General features: G+C 55.2%; 3 protein-coding genes across 7 annotated transcripts in view; 1 reads left to right on the plus strand and 2 right to left on the minus strand.

The window, feature by feature from the left end:
* Positions 1–251: 251 nt before the first annotated feature.
* POLR2E (RNA polymerase II, I and III subunit E) lies at positions 252–3,357 on the minus strand. The gene is made up of 8 exons (XM_063161023.1): positions 3,244–3,357; positions 2,954–3,128; positions 2,680–2,795; positions 2,253–2,333; positions 1,195–1,253; positions 962–1,040; positions 766–839; positions 252–519 (listed from the first exon to the last, which is right to left on the minus strand). The coding sequence occupies exons 1-7, from the start codon at positions 3,298–3,300 to the stop codon at positions 774–776; spliced, it is 633 nt and encodes a 210-aa protein (XP_063017093.1). The 5' UTR covers positions 3,301–3,357; the 3' UTR covers positions 252–519; positions 766–773.
* Positions 3,358–3,725: 368 nt separating this feature from the next.
* GPX4 (glutathione peroxidase 4) lies at positions 3,726–5,461 on the plus strand. Its single transcript, XM_063160715.1, has 7 exons — positions 3,726–3,824; positions 4,067–4,161; positions 4,306–4,450; positions 4,534–4,685; positions 4,808–4,832; positions 5,071–5,130; positions 5,208–5,461. Exons 1-7 carry the CDS (start codon positions 3,726–3,728, stop codon positions 5,238–5,240), a joined length of 609 nt encoding a protein of 202 aa, XP_063016785.1. The 3' UTR covers positions 5,241–5,461.
* Positions 5,462–6,527: 1,066 nt separating this feature from the next.
* SBNO2 (strawberry notch homolog 2) overlaps positions 6,528–14,326 on the minus strand; it is a 52,653-nt gene continuing 44,854 nt past the window's right edge. For all 5 annotated transcript variants that reach the window (XM_063161025.1, XM_063161028.1, XM_063161026.1 and 2 more), the window contains 11 exons: positions 14,009–14,121; positions 13,450–13,521; positions 12,724–12,832; positions 12,418–12,492; positions 11,995–12,138; positions 11,762–11,856; positions 11,527–11,619; positions 11,199–11,330; positions 10,948–11,024; positions 10,369–10,559; positions 6,528–9,549 (listed from right to left, as the gene is read on the minus strand). In XM_063161025.1, the coding sequence (XP_063017095.1) occupies positions 8,972–9,549; positions 10,369–10,559; positions 10,948–11,024; positions 11,199–11,330; positions 11,527–11,619; positions 11,762–11,856; positions 11,995–12,138; positions 12,418–12,492; positions 12,724–12,832; positions 13,450–13,521; positions 14,009–14,121 (1,679 nt within the window). In that variant the 3' untranslated portion in view covers positions 6,528–8,971. The remainder of the gene's footprint in view (positions 9,550–10,368; positions 10,560–10,947; positions 11,025–11,198; positions 11,331–11,526; positions 11,620–11,761; positions 11,857–11,994; positions 12,139–12,417; positions 12,493–12,723; positions 12,833–13,449; positions 13,522–14,008; positions 14,122–14,326) is intronic.

The following is a 14,326-nucleotide window of genomic DNA, read 5'->3' on the forward strand; positions in this document are numbered from 1 at the left end:
AGTGCTGGGATGGATTGAAATGAGTGCAGCTGGGGGTGATGAGCAATTCTCCATTGCAGTGTGTGAACAGCAGAGTTGCAAACCAGATCAGGGAAGGAAGGAGTTAAATCTGAACTTCCAAACTGCCCAGAGCAGCCAGTGAAGGCTCTGCAGGGCTCAGCAGGAAGAGATTCCAAACAGAATGAAAATTATGGGAACTCGCAGAGTATTGAGGCTTTGCCACAGGGAGAGGCTCAGCAACACTGCAGCACTGAGGGTGTACAAAGCTTTATTTCAAACAAGAGCCCAGAAAACAGGGAAGCAAAAGGCTTTCCCCACTTGTTTTCCCCCATGGCTGAGTCCTGGGTGGGACTGAGGGGTCACCACAAAGTCCAAGCTGGAAGACAAGGGATGAGGCCCAGGGATGGGGCTGCAGAGAGGCAGTGTGGGAATTTCCTTGGATTTCCTTGGCCATCTCTGAAGTGCAGGAATCTCCAAGAGCCCGTGAAACGCTGGTGGGAGCCACACAGCTCCTCACACCTGGAAGAGAAGGAGGGATGGGAATCATCTCCTGCTCCAGGTCCCTCTGAACACCCCAAACCTGCACAGCCCGAGTAGAGGCACAGGTGCCAGGGGAGCCTCACCCTGCTCTCCCCATCAGCTCCCTCCATCAGCCATTTAAAGCTCTGAGATGTTTCCCTGGAGGCAGCTGCTTCACACTGAGCTTGGAACACCCCCTGGCACTGCCCAGAGCCCCCCCCAAACAGGGGGTCCCCTCATCCTTACCCACTGTGTCACTGCACCAGTCTGTAGGTGATGTACCTGCCCGCTGTCTCGCTGGGCCTGATGATCTTCACTACCTGCAAGGCAGACACAGAGCTCAGGAACAGGAGGAGACACTTCTTCTGCTCCAAAATGCCCTCAAGGATCATCCCCTCCCTGCCCTGCCCCAGGAGCTGCTGCCTCAGCCTGCTCCCCTCACCTGGCCACGCTTTATCCCAAAGTACCGGGCCACAGGGTCCCCAGCCTGGATCCTGGGGAGCTGGTTCTCCCTCAGCTTGCTGTGCTGGGAGTCAAGGACAAGCTCTGACACACCAGGGGCTGCTGCCAGCTCACAAAACAGAAATAAACCATGGCAGGAGGAGGGGTTTTCAGCCCAATTCCATCTCACCTGAGCAGGATGGAGGGACACACAAAGGGACACTCAAAGGATACTATCGGGCCAGCAGCTCTGTCACCTCCTCCTTTGTCATGACCACGTGCTCTGGCACCAGCTGCAAACACAAGACAGGCTGAGATGAGGCAGCAGCTGGAGACAACGTGTTTGGGAGGGGAAAAGGAAAACTGTGTCCCTCAGCCCAGCCAGAGAGCAGGAGAAGGACTCTGGGAGCAGCAGGAATGCAGCCAGAATGAGGGAGGGACCATCCTAGGTTGTGGTGTTGTGAGGGTCCTCAGGCTGATTTATTATTTAAATATAATATAATATACTATATATAATATACTATATACTATAAAATACTATACTATATGTAATATACTATAATATACTATATATAGTATAATGATTTATTATTATACTATATTAATTATATACATAATATTAAATTAATTATATATTAAATTATATTAATTATATATAATATTATATTTACTGTATACTACATTATATATTTTAATATTATATTAATTATACATTATGCATTATAAAAACTATGTTATATAATATATCACTGTATTAACTATGTTATATTATATATATTATATATTACATATAATATATTACGTTAAAGATATTATATTATATTATGATACATTATATTATGATACATTATGATACATTATGATATATTATATTACGATATATTACGATATATTACGATATATTATATTATATTATATTATATTATATTATATTATATTATATTATATTATATTATATTATATTATATTATATTATATTATATTATATTATATTATATTATATAACTATACTAAAGAAAGAGAAAAGAGACATCAGAAGGCTGGACAAGAATGATCATAAAAACCCATGACAGACTCAAGAGTGTCCAACACAGCTGGCTTTGATTGGTAATTAATTAGAGACAATTCACGTGGAACCAATCAAAAGTGCACCTGTTGGTAAGCAACCTCCAAATAATCAGATAATTATTGTTTACATTTATTTTCTGAGGCATCTCAGCTTCTCAGGAGAAAAATCCCGGCAAAGGGATTTTTCATAAAATATCATGGTGACAATCCCACCCCCTGCTCACCTCGTGCTCCGTGATGTTGATGAGAAGCTCCTGCTGCAGGAACTGCTCCAGGATGTATTTGGGAGCCATGTCAACCAGGGACTGGAAGGGAAAAGTCCATCAGAGGTGGCTGGGGCAGCCCTGGCAGGGCTCAGAGCTGCACCTGGGCTCACACAGGCACAGGCAGGCTGGGAATGATCCCATGGATCTCCTGGAATAGGGAAATATCTCTTTTTCCCTCCCCTTCCTGACTGTTTGTAGGTCCTCAGCCGTGCCACTGCCACCAGGAGCTGCTGCTCTGCTTGAACACATTTGGGTGCTAAAAAAGAGCCTGTGCTAAGGCACAACAGGCTCTAGCAAAACCTTTTCTCTGGAGGGAAACTCAGGGCTGTTATTTACCCAGAAACAGACCAGGAAAACCTCCACAGCCCCCGAGGGGGACACAGACCTGCTTGGCCGAGGGGGTCATTCCCTGCTGCACCACGATCAGCGCCCGGGTGATGTTCTCCTCCTGCATGCGCTGGCAGTACATCTTGATGGTCTTGATGCCCACCTTGGGCTCCTCTGAGGGAAGAGCCACACCTGGGGTCACTGAGAGCCCTCAGAATTCCCCTCCCCGGGGGCTCAGCTCGGAACCTGCCCTGAGGGCACCGGGGGACCCGGGCTCACCGAGAGCCTCCCCACGCTCCGAGCCCCAGACCCCGCGGGCCGGCGCTGCTCACCGGGGAAGAACACGAACATCTGGTCCGTGGGATCGTCGTTGTGAGCCACCAGCACGGTCAGGTCGGTGCGACGGGGGCGGCCCTCGCTGGGTTTGTCCCCGAATTGCGCCTTGAACTCCTCCAGCGTCTGATCCAGCTCGTCCTGGGTCACCAGGTACCCGCGGTCGTGGCATAGCTACGGGGACAGCACCAGGCTCAGGAATCGGCACGCCGACTGGCCTCCACGTCCCCTCACCTCCACCCTGCGGCACTCCCCACACGGCAGGCTCAGCCCTCCCGGTGCCCCGGACCTGCATGATGGTCTTGCGGATCTTCCATAGCCGGTACGTCTCCTCCTCGTCGTCCATCTTGGCCGCTCAGGGCTGCGCGGGCTGCCCACGCTGTCGCCTGCCCTGCACACGTGCACGGGGGGCCTCAGCCGCGGCGCCTCCTGGGAGATGTAGTCCGCCACCAGCTGCTCCCCGCCGCTAGCTCCGGAGGGAACGGGCATCTCTCTGCTGCTGTCGGGGTGAGGCTGTGGCGCTGTTCGGAACCCGCGGCCGGTCAGGAGGGAATCGCCGTCCAGGAGCCGCGGCTCGCAGCACCTGTCTCCAACCCCGCCCTTTGCTCTGCCCTTGCCCTCCGCCCTCGTGGTCTCTCCCGATAAACACCCCTGCGGCCACCCCGCCTATCCTGCCCTTCTATTGGTCAAATTTCCATCCATCACGCCGCCGGGGCCGCCTCTCTGCGCGCTGATTGGCTGATCGGCCAGAAAGGGCGGGGTTTGTGCGGGATGGGCTGGGGCGGCGCGGTGCGGGGCGCGCTGTGGTGTGCGCGGGCGGCGGCGCGGACAGCGCTCCTGGGACCAGGGCTGATCGCGGCGCGCAGCATGGTGAGCGCGGGGCTGCCCCGGGAGCTCGGCTCGGCCCGGCCCGCTCTGCTCTGGGACCGCTCTGGGCCTGGGGATGGGCCCGGGTCTTTCCTGCGGGGTGCCCGGGGTGGGCGGCGGCGGCTCAGGCCTGGCCTGGCGGGGGCTCGGGCCTGGGCGGGCCGCGGGGAGGCTCCGCAGGGTCCCTGAGGGGAGCGGAGCGGAGGTGGCGGGGCCGGCGCCGCAGTGATGCTCTCGCCCCGCAGTGTGCCCACGCGGACGACTGGCGCTCGGCCAAGGCCATCTACGACTTCGTCGCCCTCGACATCGATGGCAACGACGTGTCCCTGGAAAAGTACCGGTAGGACGGAGGGGTCGGGAATGTAGCGCTGGGGCGAGGTTGAGTCACAGAGGCTCTTGCGTAACCCTCACGCCTCGGCCCGGCGGGTGAGGGACCTCTGGCCGTGCCCTGCGGGGAAGGGCAGCTCATCCACCCCCTCTGCAGGGGCGACGTCTGTATCATCACCAACGTGGCCTCCAAGTGAGGGAAAACGGCGGTAAACTACACTCAGCTTGTCGATTTGCACGCCCGATACGCTGAGAGGGGTTTACGGATCCTGGGATTTCCCTGCAACCAGTTTGGGAAGCAGGTACGTGGGGTTGAGGGGCTCGGGTTCCCCAGGAGTGTTGGGATGGACCGAGGAACCCTCACGGTGCTGGTGTGGCCCCTCAGGAGCCCGGGACCAACGCTCAGATCAAGGCATTTGCTGAGGGCTACGGGGTGAAGTTTGACATGTTCAGCAAGATCGATGTCAACGGGGACGATGCTCACCCGCTCTGGAAGTGGCTGAAGGAGCAGCCCAAAGGGAGAGGCACTCTGGGCAAGTGAGTGTGGAAGGGAGAGCCCTGGGGAGCCACAGCCCTGCAGCCAGCAGGGAGGGCTTGGCTCAGGGAGGGTGAGGAAGGGCTTTTCTGCCCAAAACTCACTCCTGTTTTTTCTCTCCTAGTGCAATAAAATGGAACTTCACCAAGGTAGGACACTGTAGTGGTTATGGTTGCCTCCTCTGGGGATCTGAGGGGGGTTGCTGGTGTAGGAGGGAGCCTCACATTGGGCTCTGCTCAGGTGTCAGGGCAGGAGCATCCCAGGGGGTTTCTGTGTCCAGAGACCCTTGGGAACCCCTGCCCTGCCCAGAGCACAGCTGAGGGGGAAGTGAGCCTGTGGGGGCTCTCACTCTGCACTCACTCACCAGGGGTTGCTTCATTCCCACAGTTCCTCATTAACCGGGAAGGTCAAGTGGTGAAGAGATACAGCCCAATGGAAGATCCCATTGTAAGTGCTGCTGCTGCTGGGCAGGAGGGGAAAGCCGGGGATGTTCTCAGGGTACAACACTCCCTTCTTCCCCACAGGTGATCGAGAAGGACCTGCCTGCATACCTGTAGCTCTGCTCTGCTGTCCCCCTGCCCGTGCCAGCCCTGCTGCCCACGGAGCCTCCTCCAGCCCCATGAAGGGCTGCCTCCAACCCAGCTGCTGGTGGGGCAGCCCTGACCCACGGCGTGCACCTGCTGGACAGAGGCTCCAGGGGCCGTGGCCGCTGCGGGCAGGAGCAGCCAGAGCCCCCTCACACTAACGAGTCCCCCTGCAATAAAGGCGTTAGGAATGAGCTGCTGTGTTGGCTGTGGGATGGAGCAGGGATGGGGCCGGGGCTGCTGCGCCGCTCTGCTGACAGCTTGGAGTTGTTTGCTGGCAAGCCAAGACCTTACACAACTCCTAAGCCAAGCTGGGATAATCCTCAGCGTTGAGGAGGAAGTGCAAATCCGGCATGATGTGTGCTCCTGAGGGGCTCCCTGGGCAAAGGCAGAGCTGGGGAAGGTTTGTGTCCTCTGGGATCCCTCCTGTCCCATTTGGGATCCCTCCTGTCCCCAGGAATCCTGGCAGGGCAGGGCAGCAGAGGGGATGGGTCCAGCAATGGTACAAGCCCTGGCCAGCAGAAATTCCTGCAAAACAGAAGCCAGGCATGTTGGGACACGGCAAAACATGCCCTGCAGCCAGGGATGTGTCTGACCACAGCGAGCAGGATCATCATCCTCCTCCTCCTCCTCCTCGGGGCAGCGTCTTGGTGCTTGTGAAGCCACAGCCGTGCCCAGCCAAGCCCATGGGGCTGGTGTCCCATCGTGGGCAGGGACAGCTCAGGTTCTGCCGTGCAGGAATGCTGCTGCACCTCCTGCCAGGGCCTGGGGAGTGCTGGCTCTCCCTGTCACATCCACAGCCCCCTTAGGGAGGTTGCACCCAGGAAAAATCCCCGGGTCTCCCAAAGTCTGACAACCCTGCAGAGCCTCCAGCACATCAAGGATGCTGGGAGGATCCTGCTCACATTTAGGGATCACTCACTGGGCTCACCCCATCCCTCCTTCCATCCAGCAGTGCCTGGATGTGACATCCCACAGCTGGGGGAACACTGGAACAGAGGCTCCTTTATCTGTGTTTTTCCAGTCAAGCCAGGAGGGAGCTGCCTCATCCAAGGCTGGATCCAGCCAGGATCCTCCTCTCCTTCTCCCAAGGACAGACTTGGGACAACAGCCTTCAATGTCACTGATTTGGTGACACAGGAGATACAAAGTCCAGCTGCCAGCCTTGGATTCCTGATCCAAATCCCTGCTGGGCTCCTGGGGCAAGCTGGATAGACCAAGAGATAGAGACAGAGCTGGGAGTTACAGAAATCTCACATGTGGCTTCTGTTCCGTTTTTACTGAGCAGAATGAAAAATTATCCGAGGCAAGTAGAAAATTCAGGAATTATTAGTCCAAGGCACATAGTCTAAAAAATCTCTTTACATATATACAACTTAATTATAAATATACATAGAAACAAGGGCAAACAACAAGCAGATTAAAAAGTGCCAACACAAAGGTGTCAGGGAAGAAAACAGGGACTCATTAAAAATACAATCAGTAGGACAACTGCAGAATAATTTAGTTAAAAGGTAACATTACATATTATTAACCCTGACAAAAAAACATGGGACTGGGGCAGGAAAGGGATTCCTTGAAGGTGGCCTCTGTCTTTCCAGAGACCAGGGAGGGAAGATTGCATATATTTTAAAGTTAAGGTCAAAGCCACCAGGTAAGGCTCCGGTGACAGCAGAGGGTGCCCAGCAGGGAATTCCCCCTCGCTATTCCTGAGTTTAAACCTCTTTGAGCTGGGTTTTCCCGGCGTCCTTTTCCCTCATTGTTGGGAATTCGGCCCCAAGCGAGCAGTGCTTTAAATAGGGGAGGGTGTGGAGAGGGGGAGCCTGGCTCTGCCCGGCCTGGGGAAGGCTGCAGGGGTGGAGAGAAGCAGAGCTGGGGAGAGCAGCAGGGCTTGGCGGGGCACAGGGGGCTCCCCCATCTTTGGTGATCACGTTGAGGTAAGGAAGGAGGTGAAATGTGGCCCTGACTGCAGGGATTGAGCCTGGGCTGGTGCTAAGCTGGGGAGGGGGGTAAGGACAGCATCCCCCCAAAACGAAATTCAGGGACCAGAGTAGCCTCAAACTGAGCCCACTTGTGTGGCAGCAGGGCAGGTCGGTGTCAGGAGTCAGCTCACAACGCCTGGACACAGACCCAGAGCAATTCCCAGCACCAAACGGGCACTGGGCCAGTCCCTGAGCCCTGGGGGGACACGGGGGTGACACCACCAGGCACTGTGAAGCTCCAGCCCCCTCAAAACTGCCCTGTTAGGGCACAGAGTACCCCCTTCCCCAAGGGCTCTCTGAGGAAGGGCCCAGGTCCTTGCCTGAAATCATCCCGGTGCCACTTTTGGGAAAGGCTTTGATGCCCTCGGTGCTGGGGTGGAGGCAGCAGGGGGTGGGGCAGTGCTTTGCAAAGCAGCCTTTGTTCTTTGGTATCTGAGAGGGAGACTGCAGCAGGAGCAGCCAAACTGCAAATCCCGGGTGGTGACAGTGACACTGCACACCCTCAACAGTGACAGTGACACTGCACACCCTCAACAGCGACTCTGCATGTCCTGGGCAGTGACAGTGACTCTGTACACCCTGAACAGTGACACTGACACTGCACATCCTGGGCAATGACAGTAACACTGCATATTTCATGCAGTGACAATGACACTGCACACCCTGAACAGTGACACTGACACTGCACATCCTGGGCAATGACAGTAACACTGCATATTTCATGCAGTGACAATGACACTGCACACCCTGAACAGTGACACTGCACATCCTGGGCAATGACAGTAACACTGCATATTTCATGCAGTGACAATGACACTGCACATCCTGGCCAGTGCAAAGACACTACACACCCCAGCAGTGACAATGACACTGCCCTGACCCAGACCCCTGGCCCAGGGCAGTGGCAGGACCAGCGAGATGTCCAGGTGAAGGGACAACATGTGACAGCAGGAAACTGGCCAAAGCACATCTGGTCACGGCGACCTGGTGAGGTTAAAGTGCAGGACAAAGGGACACGTGTCCCTTCTGCTCTGGAGAATCCTGCTGATCCTGGCATGGCTGAGCTCTGCCAGACTCAAGCTCTGTCTGTGGGGTGCAGCCAGCTCTGGCAGCTCAAGGTCCCTTCCTGGCAAGGGCAGCACAAACAGTTTTGGATCTCTCACTGCACCTGCACAGCCCTGCCAGAGAACACCTGAGCTCAGCATCTCCCAGCTCCTCTGGGACAACATTCCCTTCCCCTTCATCCCAGCCTGCCAGCACAGCCCCAGGGTGTGCAGCAGTGCTGGGGCAGCCCAAGCTGGGGGCTGAACTCTCATTCTTCCCTAAGTGACCAGCATGTGGTCATTCCAGAGCCTGGCCATGCCCCTCCTGCAGGCCTGGAGGGCTGGGGAAGGCTCGGACACTCAGTAGTCTGCAGGGGGTGGGCACAGGAGGGGTCTCCCTTCAATCCCACCTGAGCACTGACCTGTGAGCAGGACTCAACCCAGCAGAGCCCTCAGCCCAGCAGGACCTGCTCAGCTCTCCCTGGGCACGTTCCATACAAACCTGCACATGCCTGACTAGATATTAGATATAAATAAAATTCTCTTTAAGAAACTCCAGGCTCTTTCTTCCCTCAAAACCAGAGCAGAGTCAGTCCAAACCAGCAGAAAAGTCAGGGCTCCTCAGCTCTCACCTTTGCACCAGAGAACACAGATCCACAGCAGCATTCCCAGCTGGCACTCAGGAGTTTGAGAAAGGCCCAGAACTGAACTGGATCACGCTCTGGCGCTCCGGGGGGAGCAAGTTCTCCTGGGAGGGCCCGCTAAACGTCCTCAGCATGTCCTCCAGGATCTCTCTAAAATTGATATTCCCGTCTTGCTGGAGAAAATCCTCCTGTGGCTGCTGCAGGGGGGCTGGGGGAGGCAGGGCAGGGGGCTCGTGCAGTGAGGGGCCGGGGGCTGTGCTGCCCTCCAGGCCAGGAGCGTGGCCAAAGCCAAAGGACAACCTGTGCTGCTGCTGGGGGGGCTGCTGGGGCTGCAGGGGGGGCTCCGAGGAGAAGCAGAGCGCTCTGGTCTCTGGGTTCAACACCAAGTCAGGAATGCTGTTGCTGGGAGGGCTGTAGGTCAAGTCCAGGATCTCATCATGGCACAGGGAGGGCAGGGGCAGCCCTGGCCCCGGCAGGATGTGCAGGGGCAGGGAGAAGGGGGAGCTCTGCTCCTGGGCCTGGAGCAGCCGGCTCTGCTTCCTCTTCACGTCCTCGTCCATCTGCTTCAGCTCCTCCCGCACCCTGTGCACGCAGCTCTCGGGGATCTTTATCCCTGGGGGAGGAACAGACATCAGTCCCCTGTGGCAGGACCTTTCACCCCCAACTTATCTCCCTGTGACACGTGGCTAAGTCACACTGGAATTGTCATGTGATTAATTATCTTAGCTGCAAACCTCCTTAGCCAGCAATGAGCATTCTGTCTTGGTGTGAGAAAGGAAACAGAACACAAGCATTTTTACAACTATAAGAGACCACTATGATTTTCATGAAAGCAGAAGTCTCTAATACACTCTCTGCGTGTGTGGAGAGTTCTCAACAACCAAGACATGGGCATCAAGTTACTTCCCCTGGGGACTGAGAGAAATTAAGGACATTCTCTGCACACTGCTATAATTTGTTGCTCAGTGACATTGATTCCTAATTTATACTATTTCTTTGCCAGCTGTAACATAGGTACCTTTATCTACTAGTGGTATTTCTTTTGTTTAGAAAGAATTTATAAACAAAAGGAATTTCTATTCTCTGTGTAGCAAGTGAATCTGCTTATGTCTGTTTTCCTTGGCCTATTCAAATAAATAATTCATGGCCTGATCAGTCATTGCAAGTGAGAGTGGGTTTTGGGGTGCTGCCTCCTGCCAGACACCTGTCAAAGGCAGGGATCTGTCTAAGCTCTCCCCTCTCCATCCATAACATCCCCACAACCCTCTGGGAAGGGATGGGGCACTGTGGGGACAGTGGGGAGGAGGATGACGAGCCTGGCTCACCCCCTCCGCCCCAACACATCCAACTCCCCTCCTGGAAGGGAGGAATTGGTGCTACCACCCCATGTGCTGGACCACACCCCTTTTAAGAAGGAAATCACTTCACACACCGACTTGCTTCTTCTTCTCCTTGGTCTTGAGGCGCACGATCTGCAGGTAGCTGCTGCTGGTGATGTCTGCCATGACGCCGGCGATCCTGCTCCACACGTGCAGCAGGGCCCCACACAGCATGTAATAGTGCCTCAGGCGCATGCCCTGGAAGCATTCCTTCCCCTCCTGGATCAGCTTGCAGCTCTTGTTCCTTCAGGGACCATGGGAGAAAACCACTGGGATTAGCAGAGGTTGCTGGAGCTGAGCGGGATTTGCGTCCCCACAGCCTCCCCCAGTGGCACGGTCAGGGAGCCCCAGGGTGCAGGAGGGAGGAAGGGCTTTAAGCTCAAAGTGAGGAGATGTAAATTGGGTGTTGGAAAGGAATTCCTCCCTGAAAAGTTGGTGAGGGCCTGGCGGAGAAGGTGTGGCTGCCCCATTCCCGGAGGAATTCAAGGCATCCATCCAGGTTGGATGAAGCAACCTGGTGGAAGGTCTCGCTATCCATCCCTGCCATGGAACTGGATGGGCTTCATTTAAGGTCCCTTTGAACCCAAGCCATCCTGAGATTCTGTGGCAGGCTGGGGCTGCAGCTGCCTTACCACACGGCGTGGTTACAGTTCTTCAAGGAGAAGTGGTAGCTGCTCTCCCAGTGCTCCTTGGCCTCCTCGGGCAGCACCTGCAGCAGAACACCCAGCATTAGGAATTTTCCACTGTCCAGGATGAAGAGATGTGAAATCCAGGGCTGGGAGTCAGGACATCATCCCTGCCCATCCACAGCAGAGCCACGAGGAGCTGTGACAGGGTTACAATGAATGCCCTTCCAACACTGGGGGCTGCAGGTTCCACCTACCCGTCGGTATCTCTTCTGCAGACTGTCCAGGCTCTCAAGCTGGCTTTGCTTCCCAATGTTTGGCTTGTAGAGGATGAAGTTCTTCCCACGGCACTGCTCTGCCAGCAGACAGGTGTATTTGTTGCCTCGCACCTGTGGGGTACAGCTGATGGTCACAGCCTGCTCCCTCCTCCCCACATTTCTCTAAACCAACCCCTTCCTGCCAGCATGGAAGTCCTTGGAGGCATTTCCCAGCCCTCAGGAAGAGTGATCTCGTACCACCGTGGCAGATTTCCTGCTGGAATCACCCCTGAGCTGAGGTGCCACCCTGGCAGAGCCCAGGACATACCTTGTAGGAGAGGTAGAACCCATCATAGGTTCCTGTCAGTTTGAGAGACTTCTCATAGGCTTCCTCCCACTTTAAGCCTCTGTCAACGCTGATCTGAACAGGGACACACAGAGGGATTTGTGACTCCAGGGGCAGGACAAGTGCCTCGGTGTCTGCCTCACAGATGTCCCCTCAGCACAGCCTAGAACCAGGCACAGACCTGGTTCTACCTTGTAGAACACAACCTGGTGCCCACCTTGTAGAACACAACCTGCCCATCCTGTGGGTGCCCCGGGGTCAGGAAAACCTCCTTGCTCTCCTCGTAGATCTCATCCACTCCTGGAGCTAAATCTGTGCAAGGAGAAAAGGCTGTTGTAAAGAACATCCTCCCAAAAGCACCTCCTTGGGTCTCAGATCTGTGCTGGCCAAGGACACTGCACAGGGAGGAACTGGAACCCCAGAGCTGTGACCACCCCTCCTTCTCCATACCAAGGATGCCCATGTCATATTTGCCCTCCTTCTTGTCCTTCTCAATCAGGTAGTCAAAGGTGTCAGAAAAATACTGGAAGAGCATGTTCTGCTTGTCCACCTCCAGGCCCAGGATGCGGTTCAGGAATTTGGTGATGGAGCAGTCTGCAAGAGCACAGTGGGTCAGGTGAGATGTGGTGCAGCTGGACATGGAACCCACCAGCCCCTTCCCCAAGAGCCCCCCATGTTCCTTCTGACAGCAGCCCAGTCCAAGGGCTGTGAGGAAGCTGGGGGGCCATGGGATCTGCAGGGCCATCAGCACAGAACCTTCCCCACAAAGCAAACACTTTGGTGCCCAGCAAACCCCACGAGGTCAGGCAGGCCATGACACTCCCATCTCTTCCATCTGCCCCCTGCCCTGGGCAGGAGCAGCTCCACACCTACCTTTCTCCACTGAGACAGTGCCATACTTCATCTGGCTGCAGCAGATGCCCACGGAGATGAGCCCTTGCTTCATTTCTGCAATGGCAGAAGACATCTTTTGTATTTTGGGGTTAAGCCTCCCACCAGCATTCCTGCAGGACTGTTTCCTCTTCAGCAACTCAGCCACTCCCCATGCCTGGCAGGTGACATAAGCCAGAGCACTTTCCCCTTTGTTTTTTCCCTCTGACCTCCTGCTCGGTTCTTCCAGCATCCTAAACCTGAGACCAGCCCATCCAGCAGAAACCCTGGAGCTGGAAATGTTCTTACCACGGAAAAAGGCATCCTCCCCTCTCTCGTAGCTCCTGGGCACAGGAACTCTGCTCTCAGAGTGGTTGAGGATCGTGGACAGGACCTTGTCCAGGGCTTTGGCCCCGTACTGCAGGAGGAGAGCAGAGTCACACACGGGAGGAACTGACATGGCAGCTGGGCTGGGGCAGAGGGGACACTGCTGAGGGGACACTGCTCTGAGTGTCACTGCTGAGGGGACACACACTGCTGAGGGGACACACACACACTGCTGAGGGTGACATTGCTGATAGGACACACACTGCTGAGGGTGTCAAACACTGCTGAGGGTGACACTGGTCTGAGTGTCACTGCTGAGGGTCACACACTGCTAAGGGTGACACTGCTGAGGGTGTCACACATCACAGAGAACACTGTCACCCCAGGAATGCCACAGACAAGGCAAGGGGGAAGCTGTGTGTGTGCCTCCCATGTCCCCAGGCCCTTCCCCGGGGACAGAGAACTGGGTGCCCTTCCCAGCTCCTGGTGGAAGAATCCTCAGTGTGACCATGGGAACAGAGGACTGGGTGCCCTTCCCAGCTCCTGGTGGAAGAATCCTCAGTGTGACCATGACTCTGAGCTCACAGGAGCTCGGTGCTAGGCTGGGCCCTGCCTGCAGACATTAGCAATGATTCTCCTGCCTCTGGCTCCCTCTCCCAGCACTTCCAACCCCCTCCCAGCCACGCTGCCCCAGCCCAGCCCTGTCACCTTGTTCTCGAAGTTGTACTTGCTGAGGTCTCGGGACTCGGTGGCCCGTCGGTCCCCGTGAGTTAGGGCACCCTGGGAAGGCAGATGGAGCAAAAGGTTTTTATTCTGAGCTGTTAGAAAACACCAGGGAAGGATGGCCAAAGGCATGTCTGCAAATGTGCCATGGGGAGGCAGTGTTCCTCCAGAATACTGAGATTTTTACCAAAGGATTTGGGGATTTATCAGACGTGAAGAAAATGAAACAGAGGCAAACTAATTATTCCATTAATTATTTCATAAGCTTTTTGGGAATAATATGGGTGTATACTCCAGTAATAGTGGGGAAATTGCAGCATCTGGAAGCAGGTGCTTGCTGCCCTGAAATTCCTCCCAAAGCCTCAGTTACACATTCTCCTCACTTCCTTTCCCGAATCCCAGGATGCCAAAAGCCATTCCATGACTGCAATGCCTCAGCCAGGGGTGACACAATCCCCCCCTGGCCATGTTGGTGGGAGCTCTGACCCAGAATCTCCTCAGAGGGAATCAGAAGCGTGTTGGGGTCACAGCTGTGGGCACTCACCAGGCTCTCCAGGCGTTTTGCCACGATGGATGCAAACCTCCTCTCCCCTGCCAGCTCTGAGATGAGGAACACGTACTCGGGAGCAGAGACCTGGTTGGATCGGTGAGTTCGGCCTGCATGGGAACAGGGATGGAACAGGAGCTTGGGATGGCCTGTCTGCAGTGGGAATGTAACCAGAAAAGCCACATAATGCCCATATCTCTCACCCTGGGGAGTCAATCCTCTGCCCCAAAGCTCAGGGCTATAATCCCACAGCACCAGTGACTGAGCCTCTGTTCTCCACCTGACAGAGACATCCCCTAAATCCACCTTGGGTTG

This window comes from Melospiza melodia, chromosome 7 (genome assembly GCF_035770615.1).
Source record: "Melospiza melodia melodia isolate bMelMel2 chromosome 7, bMelMel2.pri, whole genome shotgun sequence".
Classification (NCBI taxonomy): Eukaryota; Metazoa; Chordata; class Aves; order Passeriformes; family Passerellidae; genus Melospiza; species Melospiza melodia.